This window comes from Saccopteryx leptura, chromosome 3, assembly GCF_036850995.1.
Source record: "Saccopteryx leptura isolate mSacLep1 chromosome 3, mSacLep1_pri_phased_curated, whole genome shotgun sequence".
NCBI classification, from domain to species: Eukaryota; Metazoa; Chordata; class Mammalia; order Chiroptera; family Emballonuridae; genus Saccopteryx; species Saccopteryx leptura.
The window spans coordinates 17399150-17417143 of NC_089505.1; the positions used below are offsets into that span (position 1 = coordinate 17399150).

General features: G+C 48.8%; 1 protein-coding gene across 2 annotated transcripts in view; it reads right to left on the minus strand.

Moving 5' to 3' along the window:
• UST (uronyl 2-sulfotransferase) overlaps nucleotides 1-17994 on the minus strand; it is a 294746-nt gene that overhangs the window by 89169 nt on the left and 187583 nt on the right. For both annotated transcript variants that reach the window (XM_066373034.1, XM_066373035.1), the window contains exon 5: nucleotides 12124-12277. In XM_066373034.1, coding sequence (XP_066229131.1) covers nucleotides 12124-12277 — 154 coding nt within the window. The remainder of the gene's footprint in view (nucleotides 1-12123; nucleotides 12278-17994) is intronic.

Consider the following 17994-nt stretch of genomic DNA (forward strand, 5'->3'; position numbering starts at 1 on the left):
CAAATGGATAAATCTTCCCCTCTTTCTTCCCTCAGGCAGAAAAATTCTGGGGCAAATCCTACTTTGTCCTCACAACAGAGTCCTGGCAGGCTTGAGACTGGGTTTCCCCGGGAGTGACCAATGTGAGGACACTGCTTTGTATTGTCCTTCGCCGTTTCTCACACCAGTCCTCTGTTCTTGAGATCACTGTCCAGATTCTAACACTCTTCACCCGAGCACTTGCCTCGGGCTCTGCTTCGAGGAGGATCCAGGCTAAGATGCTGGCTGAGATGGGTGGGGCTGGGGAGAGAAAGCAGGCAGGGATGAGTCCCGTTTCTCCTCTGGGTGACTGACCGATGGGGTACCACGCACTGATGACGGAATGCGGAAGGAGACGGGTTTCTCTGTGTGTGGTAGAGGCAAGAAGCAGGAACAGATGCCCACCTCACCACAGCTGCCTCCAGCATAGGACTTGGCACATTGTAGGGATCGGGACTATACTGAAGTTGCACGTGCAAGTGGGGAAAAGAGGCAAACATCACCGGTGCTCTGGACACTCTCGGGGCTGGGCTGGGTGTCACCCAGGGAGCCGCAAAGGTGCTAAGGTTATAAAAGATCATGTCCTATTATCAGAGAGGATTCCATTTTGGTTAAAAATATAAGACCTATATAAACATGAAATGATCTGAAGGATTTACGAAGCAATATACTAACAAGTAAAAAAGCAGATATAATCCACCAGGAGTAATAATTATCCAAAGAAATAAAGATTAGCAGTAATCAGAATCAGTTGAGACTAATCCTCTTGCTTGGCTTTAGGTCACTTCTGTTAATCTTGCAGGGTTTTTATTTCCGGCGGTCAAATATGGGATGCCATCTTTCTACCGGAGATTTACTGGCATCCAAGTTGCCTCCATCTCTTATTGAACTTGGTGACTTTCTTTCAGACATCTGTTGGTTCCTTCTCCAAGTCTCCAGCTGGTTAGTTTATTTAAAAAACTGAAAGTGAGTGTTTAAGTCTGCAGGGTGGCAAAGGCACCACCATCTCACTATAAAAGTCGCACCAGGGTCACCGCCCTCTTTAACAGAAAGTGAGTATAGAGACATTCAGCTGAATGTTGATATGGCTCCATTGTTTTTAACTTTGCTATGCAATATGAAATGCAGGGCTGGTTTTTAGAAGCTTTATTTGTCCTGAAACTGAGCAGGCTTTGGTTAAAATGATTTCATTCGACCACGAATAGGGTTTAGGGTCAGAGGAAACGGCGTCAGTGCGTAGAGGCTGCACGATCCTGCGGCCGGGTGTCCCCTTCGTTCCTGGCAGCTTTCCTAGGAGATCCATGAAAATATCACACGGAATAAAATCCAACGCCTTGTTAAATTCCTGCTCAACCACATGTCTGTGACACTCATTAGTCAATCATTAAAAGGAACTGAAGTGGTTCAGTAAGCGTGTTCTGCAGAACGAGCCGATTATGAGCCAGGACCATCCCAATTTTGCAAGCTTGGTTATTCTATTAACTTTTGCAGGAGTTGGTATTTTTCAACTTTCTGACAAGCTTGACTTTCCTTTGTGTTTCAGGAGATTGGGCCTCTATCCACTGCCTGTTTCTGCGCAAGACGGTCTGGAAGTTCCAGGACACTGAGCATGCTTTCGGCTCCATCCCTCGGGCCTTGCTTAACTGTTGCCCCTTCAGAAAGGGTCGCACCAACATCTCTGGGCCCCATGCTTTGATATGGTGACAAACGGTCAGCCATTCCCTCTTCTTGGGTTCTATTCTCCTCAGAGTAAAACATATTAAGTCATACAGGGCTATATGTCAATAAAATTAGAAGAAAAAGAAAAAAATACTTAGCCCTGCCCTTCCATTTCCAGCTATTTGAGGGCAAGACTGCGGGAGCTAACAGATTCCGAGACTGGCTTTGAGAGGGCCGGAGCAAAGCAAGCATTTCTCCTATCGCACACGATCTAATTCAATGTACATTTATTAGAAAAACTGCCAGCAATTTCACGTTAATATTGACATTTTCATAAGTACTAGCAATTAGAATTCAAGCTGAGATTCCAATAAATCCTTTAGCTGTTTTGCACTTACTTTTCCTGTCTGTCTTTCAGACTTTGCAAAATATTTTTAAGACCATGTTTGGAGGTCATTCCGCCTGTGGGGAATTTTTGCTGTGTATGTTAAACAGTCGAGCAGGGGAAAAAAAATATTACAGTTTGGCAAAGCAAATTGAGGACAGCGACGGAGGTGTGCCAGGTTCTGAAAAACAAGCAGAGGGTCTGAAATTCAAACTTTTTAACACATATAAATTGAGTCATTAGTTTTGAACTTTATATAAAACTTCCCTCCACAGCTTCTTTGAAAGCAAGCTCCTAGACTCCATTTAAAGAACATTATTTTAAAGAACATTTCCTGGCGGCAGGAAATGTAAAGTGTCATTCTATTAACCCGTGTCTTTTTTATTTCACATTTGTATGTATTTGTATGAGCTGGCTTGCATTTAAAGGGGGATACATGCTTCTTTGAAGAGACAGCAATAGGTTCCAAGTGCCTCGTCAACCAAATAAAAATATGGCCTCATGCTAAAGTTTTTTTTTATTTACCAAAGTGTTCACTGTCTGTTTTATTGCCAAAAGCACAGCTTCCTGAAGTGAGATCTTAAATGGACAGTATAATGTACTCTTCAGTTTGTCTCGTAAATATCACCCAGTGCAATTTAGAAGAAAGCCTGGCTTAAGATACATACAGAGTGTGCACAAACACAAGAAATCTCACACAACACCATCAAACTTCTTTAGTGCCATTTATTTGCACATGCTTAGTAAAAGTCTAACAGATACAAACATTTCTGAGGGGAGAGAAAATTTAGCTTTCTCCAGCTGGGCAGAGGATACAGAAAGTAAGCTGCCGAAGATATTCCGGAGGCGTGCCCGCCAGGGAAGACGGCTCCTGCGAATGTGGCTCAGAATAGATGTGTGCTACCCCTCCGTCGTCCTCACCTTAGCTACACACAATGGCTTCACCTCAGAAGCTTTTAAAACATCCCAAAGCCAAGGCTGCACCTTTGACCACTTAAATTACAGATGGCTGGTGTGGGACATGGGCCATCTGTAATTTTTAACGCCCCCCCCCCCCCGGAGATTTCAGGAGCTGCCAGGCTAAGCACCACCTCCTTGTTAAGTAGGAGCCACCTGCCCAGCAGGGGTACAAAGCTGAGCCCCAGGGAGGAAGCAGCTGCAGCCCAGCCACTGACTCACAGGGAGGGGCCCCCAGAAGATGAGCTCAGCTGACAGGTGGCTCCGGCAGGATGCACCTGGCTGTGCTCTGCAGCCCTTGGGTTAGATGTTAGATGCTCCCCGATGGGACCTTCTGTGGAAAAAGCGGTCAGGCAAACCTGCTTTGGCAGCCAGCGGGGCACTGCTGCTTCCTCTGCTCGGGACATCTGGAGAACTACTTCACCACCCGAAGCTGCTGGCCTCCCTAACCCCTCTGTCCCAGCCAAGCCGGGCTGTTCACCTGCAGAGCAAGCCTTGGATTCTGCACAGACACTCTGCTTATTGGGTCTGGACCCTCACCCCTGCCTTGACCTGCGTTTGTCCGTAAAGACTGAGCTCCCACTTCACCTAGGAAGCCTTCCCCGACGGACGGCCCTGACTCCCACTGATGCATTGCTCTCCCGAATTCTCAGGTCCTAAGTGTCTGCATCATTCTTTTGCTAACGGAACCCGTCCCACTGACTGGCCCCATGCTGCAGCACTGGGCCATTGTCCCTCTCCTTGTTGGTGCTAAGCCTTCCAGGTGTGGGTCTTCCATTACTAGCCAGGCAGTGAGCCCCTGGGAGGACAGCAAGGTGTCCACACTTGTTTGTAAATGCTCCCCAAGGCCCCCATCTCTGCCCCCACCCAGAGCTGCTCCTGGAATGTGGTCCAGGCTCCAGAAATAACGGCTCCCTGATTCATCTCACACATGGGTCACGGCGGTAGCCTTGGATTAACCGGGCTAGCACATAGATTCGGAGCCCTTCTCCACTCTGGACGTCGTAGCTGAAGTATTGTTTTGAAAACGTGAAAGTCTGAGGATCCCGTGTAAACACTCCCCATTGTTTGAAATTTTTTAGGGCTTCCCCACTGCTCTTGAACAGGGCCTGCCCCGGCCTGCCCACATTATTGAGCTCAGCGCTCCCCTTCCTGCGTGGCTCACCCTGCTGCAACCTCTCTGGCTCCTTCCCCAGGCCACTGTGCCTCCTCCTGTCACAGGCCCTTAGGATGTACAGTTCCCTATGTCTGGGTGTTCTTCCTTCTCTTCTTTTTCTTCACATCTTAGTTCAACCATCAGTTCTCTGACCCCCAGGTTTGCCAAGAGCCCTACTCTACAGTTGGGACAGTGCCATGTCTTTGCTTTATAGAATGTAACACAGTTGCTTTTCCATAGGTATTTGTGTGGCTTTCGGATCCACGACTATCTGAGCTCTCTGAGGACAGACCTCAAATCTGTATTTGCGTAACATTTTATCTCCAGTTCCTCCTCGAGTGCCCGTCACACAGAAAGTCCCACATCCGTATTTAGTGAATAAGTGAAAGGAAGGATGACTAAACGAATCACTAGTAGAAGGAGGAAAAATAAAATGTATGAGTGGCCACTTAGTTTGCAGAGCAGGGGCAGGAGAGTCCCAGTTTGGTGCCACGCAAGGCAGCATGGCACGGCGGGGGGGCAGACGTGGGCTCTCTGTGCGTGGATGCGGCAGGCCACGTTCAAAGTGCCCATCATGCTCACATTCTCTCGGTAGTCCCCTCAGTCAGTCCTTGGTGACACTGTGGCAGGCAGATAATGGACCCAAAATATGCCCACACCCTAAACCCTGGGGTATGTAAATATGGTACTTCGGGGCAAAAGGGATTCTGCGGATGTGATGAAGAGCATGGTCTCTGAAATGGGGAAATTATCCTGGATTATCTGGGTGGGCCCACACTAATCGCAGAATTCCTTTAAAGGTTCTCACCTGGGTTGGAGATATGACATAAAAGGAGGAGGAAAGATTGGGGGACATGGGGACTCAATCCACCATTGGTCACTTTGAAGATGGAGGAAGGGGACCACATGTTAAGGCAGGGGTCCCCAAACTTTTTACACAGGGGGCCAGTTCACTGTCTCTCAGACCATTGGAGGGCCGGACTATAAAAAAACTATGAACAAATCCCTATGCACACTGCACATATCTTATTTTAAAGTAAAAAAACAAAACAGGAACAAATACAATATTTAAAATAAAGAACAAGTAAATTTAAATCAACAAACTGACCAGTATTTCAATGGGAACTATGCTCCTCTCACTGACCACCAATGAAAGAGGTGCCCCTTCCAGAAGTGCGGCGGGGGCTCGATAAATGGCCTCAGGGGGCTGCATGCGGCCCGCGGGCTGTAGTTTGGGGGCCTCTGTGTTAAGGAATGTAGATGCCTCTAGAAAACGGGAACAGTGCTCAGCAGATGACCAGCAAGAGCAAAGGATGTCAGTCTTACAACCACAGGACATACGTTCTGTCAACCACCCCAAAGAAGGACAACGTGTGCCTTCCCCTCCTGTCTCCGGAAGGAATCAGCTCAAATGCCTACACCAGGGGGCACTGTGAGGGTGAGCAAACACGGGGAAAGCCTACTAATCCGCCACATGCCACACGCAGCTGTGGTTGTTTGTTGGCCTTTCGCGTGGTGGCTGGTAGCAATCTGTGCTCTCCCCACCAGGCTCCAAGCTTGCCGCTTGCTCATGTCTTCTCCTTTTCTCCAAAATCTCTTTGTTGTTTCCTAAGCTCCTCCTGCCTCCCTTCCTGACACACCCATCACCTCCTCCTCCTTCTGCTGGACACTCCCAGGATACTTGCCAGTATTGCTAAACCCCAGATGTGTTCTTTGGTTCTAAAAACACCTGTGACCCTGCTTGCCACACACCTCAGGAACACAGATTCCAAATACATCTCTCTCAAATGGGGGCTCCCTCGTCCTTTGCAGGGCTCACACAGCATGGCAGAGCCTCCCCCCTCCATCCTGTGCCCCTTCCTCCCCACCCCTGGGGGCTGGGGCTGCTGCTGCTACAGCTCTACAGCCCTGTGCCTACCCCAGCTTGGGTTTCCAAGTAAATAAACGCGGGGCAAACGCATGCCAGCAGGCTGGGATCAAAACACGTCTCCAGCTGTTGGGAACACAAAGAGAAGCAGTTTCCTTAGCAACGAATTCTCAGGGGATGGGGTCTAGTCAGGCCGTTGGAGACCTCAGCAAAGGTGGGGCTGAGGTGCAGGGTCCGGCCCAGCTCGGCCTGAGAGTGCCACAGGAGAAGAAGAGCTCCTGCGGGCTCCCCAGAGAAGAGAATCCCCCTCCCCGACAGGAAAAAGGTCCCTTTTGGGCACGTGGAGCCACTGACAGAACCAGGGGCGGCAGCATCGCCCAAACATGTGTAGGGTAGTTTTAGCTTTCAGAGCACCCCTGGCAGAGTCTTTAATTTATTCTTCTGCCAACCCAGTGACAGAGGCAAGGTAGGTAATATGGTCCCATTGTACAGATGAGAAAAGCAAGGTTTGTAAGGGTTGAATCTCTGGCTAACTCACCCACCTAGGATGGCTGAGAAGGGACCATAAGCCCACCATGTCCCAGGCCACTGTCTCAGCCTCCAACTGTAAGTCAAATTTGAACTAGTTAGAGAAAAAGAACTTTACTTTTTTTTTTTTACCTGTGAAGATTTGGAAAACAGATATTTACTGAAATACTTCAAAAGCACATCATCCAAATCTCTTATTTGTTTTCTTTAAGAAAAATAATGCGTTAGGGACAGAAGCGAAGCCTGAGGCTTCATTCATTCGCAGGACACCTCAGCCAACCGGAATAGAGTGGAAATTTCTAGAAATGAACATTTCATATTGACACTTCCACAGCTAAAGAACATCCAAAGTCCAAAACTATCAAGCAGATGAAAACGCACAGCTTTCTGAAAACCTTTCTGGATGCTGGGCAGTTTTCAGGCTCCCCCAGAATCCAGTGGGGCCAACATGATTCACGGAATTCTTTATGAATTAAGAAGCTATAAATTACGCATCTTTTCTTTTAAACATACACTACTTTCCATTTTTAGAGCCAAGCTGAATAAACAGTATCGCAGTTGGCAGTTTTCTCTCCGGGAAAACTCCCTCCTTTCTCTTCCATCTAGAGAGGTAGCAATACGTTCAGGTAAGGAGCCCAACCTGACATTTTTTTGGCACTTGCTTCTCAAGGCCGGGGTTTCAGGTGAACCACGAGCACCAATCACACACGTGTAACTGACCGAGTGGGAACGGCCGCGCAAGAAACCCATTTTCAGGGGAGCTCAGTGACTGGAAACAGGAGTGGCTTCAGCAGAAATGAGACACTCTCCCTTGCTCATAAATCACAACAGTTGCTTTTCATGGGCAGTCACTCATTCTTTCATCAACGGTGTTCTGCATGCCAGGTATTTCTCGGCCCTGGATACAGAGCAGCCGGAGGGGGTCTCACTGGCTAGGACCCATCCGGGTGTGCGTGGGCTCACCTGGCCACTCTCACGCGGAAAAGGGAGGCAGCCACCCCCACCCAGGGAGCCGGGTTTCTGCCTCTGAAAAGAGGAAAGAGCCCAGGAGAACTGTCTTTTCGCAGTGTGGCTGCTATAAGTCAAATCAGTATCCATTCTAGCAGTTCATTGTTTTTAAGATTATTGTTTTGGTAAATATAAATGAAGAATGGTTTGGGAAGAAAATGGAGACTTTTGGAAAATCTGATTGCTTCCAGAAAATATGGAGAATAGCTAGCTATAACACACTTGCATATTTGAAAAATAAAAAACAATTGCTAGAACGACTATGTCTTTGTAGGGACGTACGGACGACGTCAAACAAAATGATTTTGCTCTGAAAGCATGGAACTTGGCCCAGTCCTTGTCTCCCTTTGCCATTCAGGAACTAAGACATAAGTCCAAGTGGTCAAACAATGCAGTCATGAAACCAGAGGCCTGGCTTCCACTCCTGGCAGGGCCCCGGAGCCAGCCTTCCACCCGGTCCTGCACCTGTGAAACAAGTTTCTGCATGACCTCCAGGGACCCTGCACATCCAAAGGTCCCTTTCCCCTTTCCCACATTCTTCCAAACCTCCCAGCATCACAAGACGACATTATTTTACCCCCAGAGCGGGCTCGGAGGCCCTGGCCCCCTGTCAGCTGTATGCTAAGCAGCTCTGCGAGGCTCGGTGCCAGGAACAGAACTGCCTGATTTTTGGCAACTGGATAGAGTGAATGGCTTCAGGACGCTGAGCTCTGGAATAATATGGGCATGTCAGAAGGCCTGTTTCGGGCCAGCACCTGCGATCCTGCATGTGTGCAGTGCTCAGGGAGAAGCTGTGTTGCACATTCCCCTGGGCGAGGGGGTGGTGGCCTGCCATGCCTGCCTCCTGGGGAGAGGGGACACCCTGCAGGTCCAATCTCAGGTCCTCGGCTCCAGGCAGGGCCTCAGCCAGGGAACAGTGGCCTCCTCACAGCTGTCCTGCACCCCACTGAGACACAAACAAGCTCTTTTGAGGCAAACAACAGACCCCCCACCCCAGGCTTGCCAAAATGAGGACAGGCTCTGAAAGGGGCAGTTTTATTTCAAGGGTCTAATGGGACCAAGGAGATGAAATAAAGAGTTTTATCTATTTAAAAAAGGCAATAGATTGCCTTCTTCCAAATAAACAAACTATCCTTTGAACAAGAAAAGAGCTTCTTAACAGGGTCAGGCGAGGACCAGATCATGAAGGAGTCTCATGTCCCTCAGCCCCCCTCTCTACTCCCTGCCCCGAACAGCTCCCTCTGATGCTTTGGAAAGCCCATTGCTCTCTTGCTGAGGCCTCGCCAAAAAACGACCTGCTGAGCTCACCCGACAAGGGCCCTTCCGGGACACAGAGCTTACACTTGGGAGGGGGCCCTGCAGCTCTCTTTAAGAATTCCAGGTGGAAGTCCCAGGTTCGATTCCCAGCCAGGACACACAGGACAAGCACCCAGCTGCTTCTTCATCTCCACCCTTCCCCTTCTCCTTTCTATCTCTCTCTTCTCCTCCCGCAGCCAAGGCTCCATTGGAGCAAAGCTGGTCCAGGCACTGAGGATAGCTCCATGGCCTCCACCTCAGGCACTAGAATGGCTCCGGTTGCAATGGAGCAATGCTTCAGATGGGCAGAGCATCACCCCCTGTTGGGCATGCCAGGTGGATCCTGGTCGGGCACATATGGGAGTCTGTCTCTCTGCCTCCCCACTTCCCACTTCAGAAAAATACAAAGATAAAAAAAGAAAGAATTCCAGGTGGGGAAATTTCCCTGGAATCTCTCAGATCACACCTGAAGGCTGCTATCAGCTCCTCAAAACTATCAGACTTGCTTCTTCTGCCAACTTTTACAATCCTATGAATTTTCAGAAAACAACCTAAACCATTATTTTTCCTTTTATGTTTCCAAGTTCTCTCGCTAATGGTTACAACTTCCTGTTTGTGTGAATGCATGAGGATGATTTTATGTGGAAGGATTCACAAGATGGCAAACTTGACAGGGTAGAGACAGAGTTAGGCCATTTTCCTTGACTCCTACATTAATATTCTGCTGTTGTTGTTTATTTTATTTACTAGGTAGAGTGCTGTTGAGCTCTCCAGTGTCCCAGCCCTTTATCTGGGTACCAAGGACATAGATGGGACTCTGATCCTATCCTGTCCTCAAAGAGCGTATAGACTGTTGGGAGGAGAGGAGACAAGTTAGGACACTGCATCAGCCAGAGCAATGACACGGCCAGCACAGACGTGGCGGGAGCACAGGAGAATGCCAGGACCCCCATGCACAGCTGTGTCGGGGTGCCCTGCACAGCCCTGGGGTCACCCTCTCACAGATCCCATGTTCTGGTGAGCCCCCCGGGAGACTCTGAGTGTGAGGAGCCTTGTGAGACTTCCAGGAGAGCATCCAGGCGTCAGTGACATGCAGGTCTAGAGGAGCAGACCTAGACAGAAGGGGAGAACTGCTGAGAACGAGGGGACAGTGCATGTCCTGCTGTGAGAAGGGCTCGGCTTTCTAGTGGAGGGTCAGGAGGAAGGGTCATGGACTAAGGTGTGCCCATCATCATTAATGCTACTTCCCAACTCTGACAGGGACTGCAGTACTCCCAGAGCCTTACATGCTCTGCCGCCTCCAACCCTCACCTCTCTCAGCTCCCCGCCTGCCACACCCCTCTCTCCACCGCCCTCAACCTCCCACCAGCCATGCTGTTTTCCCGCTGGCCTCTGAAAGAGCCACACGTGCCACGTGTCCACTGCAGCTGCCCCTCCACTTGGAGCTATATTCCCCCAGCCGACCAGCAACCAACTTCATCTCTCATTCTAACAGTGACTCAAATGCCACATCCTCTGTGACTTCCCTGACCTTGTTAACCACGTCACCCACCCCTCAGGCATTCTGGACATGCATCGCTGGACGGCACCTCCACTTTCTCACTTTTCCAAATCACTTCTCACCTTCTGGTAGACTGACAATGTACTTAGTACAATTAATTACTTACAATGAATATTCGAAGAACAAGGTTCATCCTGTTGCCATATCTTTGGTTTTCCAGGATCTTCTGCTATAACGTCGTTCTGACTTTCTCAGTCTCGATATTGAGTCAGAAACTTTGAAACATATTTTGATTAAATGGCATAGTCTCTACGCTCTTAGGAGATGATATGAATGCTAATCAAGATCCAGTAGAACTATGAAGATAATCTGAGCCCACGTTATTCTTCTAGCCAGTGGTTCTATACTCTGAATCCATACTCATTATTGAACAGAAAACATATGACCCTATTCATAACACATAGTTTGAAGGAAAAGATTAGGGTTTGTGCCATCAAAACCAAAAACTGCTTTTAAAACAAGCCGTTGAGATGTTTCATTCAACCATCAGGTAGCTGAACAGCGGGGGCGCGGTGAGCGGGGGCCCTGGTGTCTGCTCTCAGCTCACGCCACGCCACGCCACGCCACGCACAGCACTGGGTAAGACACTTCACTCCTCTGCATTACCCCAAAATGCCCCCACCCTCCAAACATACCCTCTTATTACATTTTTAAAAATTAAGCAAGGAAATAGAAGCTTTGACATTGTAGCAGAACTGTGACTAATGCTGCTTTTCTTCAGCTGCAAGGATGCTGCCTCAGCCCCGTCAGCCTGGGTGCAGGCTCTGTGTTATTGCCCACGGTGGGAACAGATAGGCACCGATCCTTCCAGAACCTCCTTCTCTCTCTGCTGTGCTCGACAGCCCAGCCTGGGTCTGTCTCTGCGACCCCTAAGGGCTCTCTCACTCACAGAGCTCGGGATTTCAGCCTGTGTAACACCAGGCTCTCAGTTACTCAGTAAGCTTTTGTCAATTTAGGTTACAAAGAGGTGAGAAACGCCTCTTTTTAGTTCTGGTGCTGTCAGAAAGATGCACGTGTCTGCCCTCCATGTCTGTTACCAACACTGCGCCCTGGGAACAATGACCAAGGTCAAAATCAACATCCTTCCGAGGCTACCAAAACAAGGTGTAGAAAAAGGGAACAGTTTCTGCCGAGATGGCTTGATTTTGTTGTGCTGTGGTGGACAGAACCCTGGACTTGAAGTCAAGAGGACCCAGAGATAGTCAGTTACAGCGGGGCCCCTCCCGGGGGCATGACTGGCAAGTCCCACATTCTCATGGACTCTCAGGGTCCTCATCTGAAAACAGCCCTCCCTCGTAGGGTGGCCATGGGAATCGAAGGGCAGGAGCTTTGAGAATATGCATTGTGACCCTCCAAGAGCGATGCCCAAATACATCGAAATGACAACAGTGCCCCCTCACAAATCCCCTAGGAAAGACTATTTCTTCTCCGAGACCGAGACTCTAGCAGTAAAGATAAGCCAGGGAACACAAGACTAGAAAGTAATATGAAAATGGTCATTAGGATCTGAGTCACCTGGGCCAATTTTTGTTTGGAAGGAACTTCCTCTCTGCAGAAGAGCCCTCGCCCCACAGGACCCTGTGGAGGTGCCGCGGGAATGCCACGGGCGGGCAGGGAGAGCTTCCCAGCCCCGAGGGGCCGCTCCCAGAGCAGCAGAACGACCACTTCTTGGAGACAACAGGACTTACCAGGTAGCGCTCCTCCTGCCGCATGCTGGGCGTGCGGATCATGTGATTCTGCTCCCCTCTCCAGTCTCCAAATCGCCGGAAAAAGTAGTTGGAGAGAAACCGGTTGACGGGGTCTCTAATGATATTGATGTAGACAGGCTGGTCTCCTCCAAACCTAACGCAAGCACAGGAACACGGAGCCCGTTACAACCCATCACTTCCGGAGGAGAAGAAAGCCCACTCAGACAGACACTCTCTCCCTCTATGTTTACATGTTATCATCAGATGACCCCATCTGCTAAGGTGCCAGTGAACAATTCAATCACTACGCAGTGTTTTCTATAAGCATCTCATTATCATGCAGAACCTGTCCAGGGGTCATTGGGGAGGCCGTGAGGACTGCTCTGTAGTAAGGACTGTACTATAAAAATGACAGTACTTCTCAACGTGCAGATGGATGTCCTTGTTTTCTTATTAGGTTCTAGGTTCTTGAGAGCAAACCAGCCTGTATTAGATTCTCTATTTCCAGGGTTGGGCACAGACCCACCAGCACCTGGTTGGTCCTCAGCGAATGTTTCAACTGACTGATAAATTCCGGCTGTCCTTCAGGGAAACAGCACTCAGACTACGTTCTCAGACAGTCCCAGGTAAGGTGCTTGGCAGTGAGAGGGTTAATAAGTCAGTATTTCTTAAACATTCACTGTTTACCTCGCAAGTACTTCATGTGTCTGACTCACGGCAGCCTCACAACGCCTCAATAGAGTAGAAACCTTAATTATTCCCATTTACACTTGAGGAAACTGAGGTAGGGAGTGGTGAGTGACTTGTGGCTGGGCCAGAATATACACCCAGGTGGTCTGGCTCCAGAGTCTGTATTCTGAACCATGGAAGGAAGATTCCAGAACTGATCAAAGTAAATGTAAGGCATCTCATAAACACAACAAAAAATCAATGAAGGTGTCCTCAAGTGACGGCAAGTGGTTGTAGATAAGCACACAACAAACACAGGGGTTCCATTTTAATTCCTCCCACAAAGGGGTCAGACCGACTCGCTGGCTGCTGGCCCAAGAGCAAGGCTTTCCCAGGGCAGAAAGACTCGGTTGGCAGGGTTTTCCTTAAGGTTCCCTCCCCTTGCTCTTTGAACTGCCTGAAGGCAATGACCCGAGGAGCTGGAGAGAACATTCCAGGCTCTGGAAAGAGGTCTTGCTCTGGGGACCCCCTGAGGGACCCGCAGGCTTCTCTCATCCCCTGGCCCCGTGACCTTCTGGTGAGGATGCCTAGACCAGGGGTCCCCAAACTATGGCCTGTGGGTCGCATGTGGCCCCCTGAGGCCATTTATCCCTGCTGCACTTCCGGAAGGGGCACCTCTTTCATTGGTGGTCAGTGAGCACTGCATGTGGCGGCACTCACGTACAGTACTACCTGCGGTGACACCGGATGCACGTGTCACAGCTCCAGAAGCGCGTCATATCACTTGTTACTGCTAGCAGTGACAAATATGGAACTGGACATTGACCATCCCATTAGCCAAAAGCAGGCCCATAGTTCCCATTGAAATACTGGTCAGTTTGTTGATTTAAATTTACTTGTTCTTTATTTTAAATATTGTATTTGTTCCCGTTTTGTTTTTTTATTTTAAAATATGTGCAGTGTGCATAGGGATTTGTTCATAGTTTTTTTTTATAGTCCGGCCCTCCAACAGTCTGAGGGACAGTGAACTGGCCCCCTGTGTAGAAAGTTTGGGGACCCTTGGCCTAGACAGTTCGTCAGGGCTCAGAAAGAGCTCAGGGCAAACTAACCGATGTGACCTTGCTCCTGCCTCTCTCCGGCTGGCAGACTCAGGCCACCTGTCAAAACCCAGCCCGGAATCACTGTCACATCTTTCTTCTATTAACTGTGCCCTAATGCCCATCCCTTTGTCCTCCTGCTCCAACCCCTGTCTCTAGCACTGTGCGTCCGTCTGCCTCTCCCATCAATCAGATTGGGCGCCTCCTAGAGCCAGGAACGATGTCCCTGAGCACAGCGCATGCATGGCACACAGTAGGTGCTCAGCCATGAAGTAATGCATACCTGCGTGTAGGCGTGTAAGCTTGTATGTTCTGCCAATACCCCAGGGCTCTGCTGTTGGAGGAAAGAGATGCACCAATTCTTTTCTGTGTATTAATTCATATAATGTCTTCAGCTTATTTGCATTTTTAAAGAGAATCTTCAGAGAGAAGAATATAAACAAAGACAAAGAAATGACTCTTCAGGGGTGAATTTCAGGCACGGGGACACGTGGAAAGGGTTCTGTAACTCTGAATACACCACAGGGTAAAACTCACTGCTCACGAGTACGGTGAGCTGTGCCAACTGGAAACTTGTCATTGCCCTGGTGTATACAACATACGTTCCTGGCATCTGGGGAACAACTGGCCAGTCCCCTAAGTCAGCTGTGCCAACCAGCTAACCACCATCATCTGGATGTAGCCTCCTCTCTTTTTTTTTTTTGTATTTTTCTGAAGCTGGAAATGGGGAGAGACAGTCAGACAGACTCCCACATGCGCCCAACCGGGATCCACCAGGCACGCCCACCAGGGGCGACGCTCTGCCCACCAGGGGGCGATGCTCTGCCCCTCCGGGGGGTTGCTCTGCCGCGACCAGAGCCACTCTAGCGCCTGGGGCAGAGGCCAAGGAGCCATCCCCAGCGCCCGGGCCATCTTTGCTCCAATAGAGCCTTGGCTGCGGGAGGGGAAGAGAGAGACAGAGAGGAAGGGGGGGGTGGAGAAGCAAATGGGCGCTTCTCCTATGTGCCCTGGCCGGGAATCGAACCCCGGGTCCCCCGCATGCCAGGCCGACGCTCTACCGCTGAGCCAACTGGCCAGGGCCCCTCGTCTCTTAAATTATGTTTCATATCTATGATAAACAGCAGCTAAAGTAATAATTCTAGAGATTAGCAAGACAAAGCACGGTCACTAGATGTGAATGCAGTTAAGCCCTCAGAAGCTGTATCATGCTTTGAAAAATCTCAGCTGTACTTCTAGTAGGTCACGTGAAGAATGACCATTATCACTAATTAACAGAACTGTCCAGTGTGGGACTCAACCACAGCTCCCCACTCCGGGACGGTTCCTGTCCACACACAGCCATCCTCCCTGGAAGGCTGTGGACGTAAGGGTTGACAGGCTGGTTGAGCCTGGGTGACTTCGTCCTCTCCGCACATTGTAACTCAATGCAAGAATTCCAGGATAATTTTCTAAAGCAGCAGTTTTAGATAGTTTAAGAATGTATTGTCAAGTGTCAGATAACACACTAGTCTTTCTCTAGAAATTTCTATAGGAGAGATGTCTGATATATACTCGCCCTTTCCAGAAAGTGACAGTGATAACAGTCTCAGCCTGCCTCTCCTTGTCTTTTTCTAGGGCACAGGGCTCCCTCCCAAGCTGCCAAAATTGGGGGGGGGGGGGAATGTCAGCTCCACAAAAGAGGCTGGAAAAACAGATTTCTCACCCTCATTGCATTCTCTTTCAGGGTCAGTTTCACCTTCAGGCAATTTTAAAATTGTGGTCAGAATTCCTGGTCATCTTTAGAAGGCCTTGGTCACCTGAACCTCCCACCTACTGCTGATTCCACTGTAGAGTAAGAATGCTTCGTATGCCCCGCCCCACCCCCACCCCACCCCACGGCCTTGTTGTTAAAACCCATGAGAGAAGGTGTCACAGTCCAGCTGTGAAGTCCATTCTCTGGGTCACCCTGCAGTTGCAGAGCCTCTGTCCACTCACCCAAACTCTTCCTCCTCCTCTCGGGAACATTTCCTTTTGTCTGACCCGCTCCACACAAAGGATTAGCTTCTTTTCACTTGCTTCTACAATGTTTAGCCTTTTCTGCTTCAGTTTTAATTCCTTTTCCTTTGTGTGTGTGTGTGTTTCTTTTTTAAAATTCCTTTAGTGTTTGTCTTGAGAATTATTTCCCTTCCAATTAAAATCTGTAGCTCTAATTTGGTCTTTACGGAGCTCTAAAAATTGTGGTGACCACAGCTGATGATGGGTTCCGTGTTAAGCACACATGAGAGAGTCGAGTCAGGCCAAATTTTTTTTTTTCACTTAACAACACACCCTCTTGTCCCTTGGTCATCACAATAGTGACTGCATATTTGAAGTTCTCTTTTAATGTATCCTAAAATAATAGATATTTCCAATTTCTTTGACATTTTTATTTGCCCATAGGTCGCATCCACCAACACAAATCACCCCTGTAGGTCTCATTCTGACACTCTGCAAATTTATCACATTATTTTTATTTTTATTTTCTTGATGAGAACACAAAGGTCCAATGCAGCATATGATTCTCTAGGAATAATAACTGCATGGTTCTCATTTTTTCTTCATGCATTTTTAAATATCTCATTCTGAGCATTTTCTTCAACTTCTGTCCACACTGCTACCTCTGTCAATCAACTCATCGACAACATTAGCCACACAAAGCGCTTGGGTAAGAATCTTAGACACGCTTTTATCAACATCCATCTCTGGAAGGTTCTGATTATCCCAAACAGAAACTCTGCGCCCATCAAACAATAAATCCCCTTTGCCCCCTCCTCCTATCCCCTGGTAACCACCATTCCACCCAAAGTATATCTCCTTTTTAACCTCAGCTCAAAAGTAAATGTTATCCTTGTACTGTTGTTACCTACGATAAAAGATGAAAAAGTACCCAAGGCTAGAGGCCCATGACTTTGATCCTTGTCAGTGAGGGGGAAGACACTTTGAAGTAGGAGAAAAGCCCTCATGGGAAAGAATATGATTGGGGGACAGGTGAGGAGATGCCTGGGGCGGGGAAAGGGAGGAGTAGAGGTGGTTATTGAATGGCCCTTTGCTGGAAGCTAATCCCAGTAATGAACCACTCCTGGGGTAGGAGGTCCACCCTCCATCTTCACAGCTCTAATGAGTGGCTACTTCGTCCTGGCTGCCTAAGACAGGGCCTCCATCACAAAACACCAGCAGAAGAGACTGAGCCACGCTCTGCTCCCTGGTGAGGGTGCAAACATTTACTTAGTTGGAGCGGACACAAGGAGGTGAGGGGAAGGGGGCAGCTGAGCTGCCGGGCTTAGGGTTCTTGCTCGGAGAGGAAGGACCTGATGAGACAGGAAGTGAATAGAAGACCAGGTGGAAGGTGCTTCCTTGTGTACAGGGCGGGGAGCTCAGGGCAAGTCCAGCTTATCCTGCCCCTGAGCGGGCCACCATTGCCCCGGGGCTCATGTGGCGGCAGAGCCCACTCACCGCCGAGTGGGAAGGGAAAAGTGAGGAAGAGAAATGTGAGGAAGAGAGGGCCATGGTAGGGAGATTAGGTCTGCTGTGTTTAAATAGGACAACCGGAGAGAAATCTCTCATTTTCAAATCCAACTTCTGCGCTCTGTTGAAATCAGTAAAGAAAGTGTCCAATAACCTTGTCCTCAAAGTTTGAGTCTTCTGTCACCTCGACAGAAGAGTTGTAGGGCGCAGAATTAAAATGAACCTCTTTACTAAAGAGAATAAAAGCAAAGTCAACATTCAGAAATAAGATGCAGAAACCCGACTGAATTACAGAACTGGCAAGATCTGATTTGTTTTGTTAAATAATGCCATCATAGGACAGACTTTGTTCAAATCAATGATTACAACTTTCTATTCAGGAACGAGAGAGTGTCCAAGGTGGCCCACCCCCACACACGGTGCACCCGGCCTGCTTCGCTAGTGATTGATTTAGTTTTAAATGTTTTGCTTTTGCAAGTCAGTGTTGGTACTGGAGCCAGCATCTGAGATAAAAGATGAAATAGAAATGGAAGCAAAGGAGGGTGAGGGGGTGAGGGGGTCATGGGTGAGAAAGGAAGAACGACATGAGAAAAGGTTTGGAAAGGTGGGAGTCTGAAGTTAC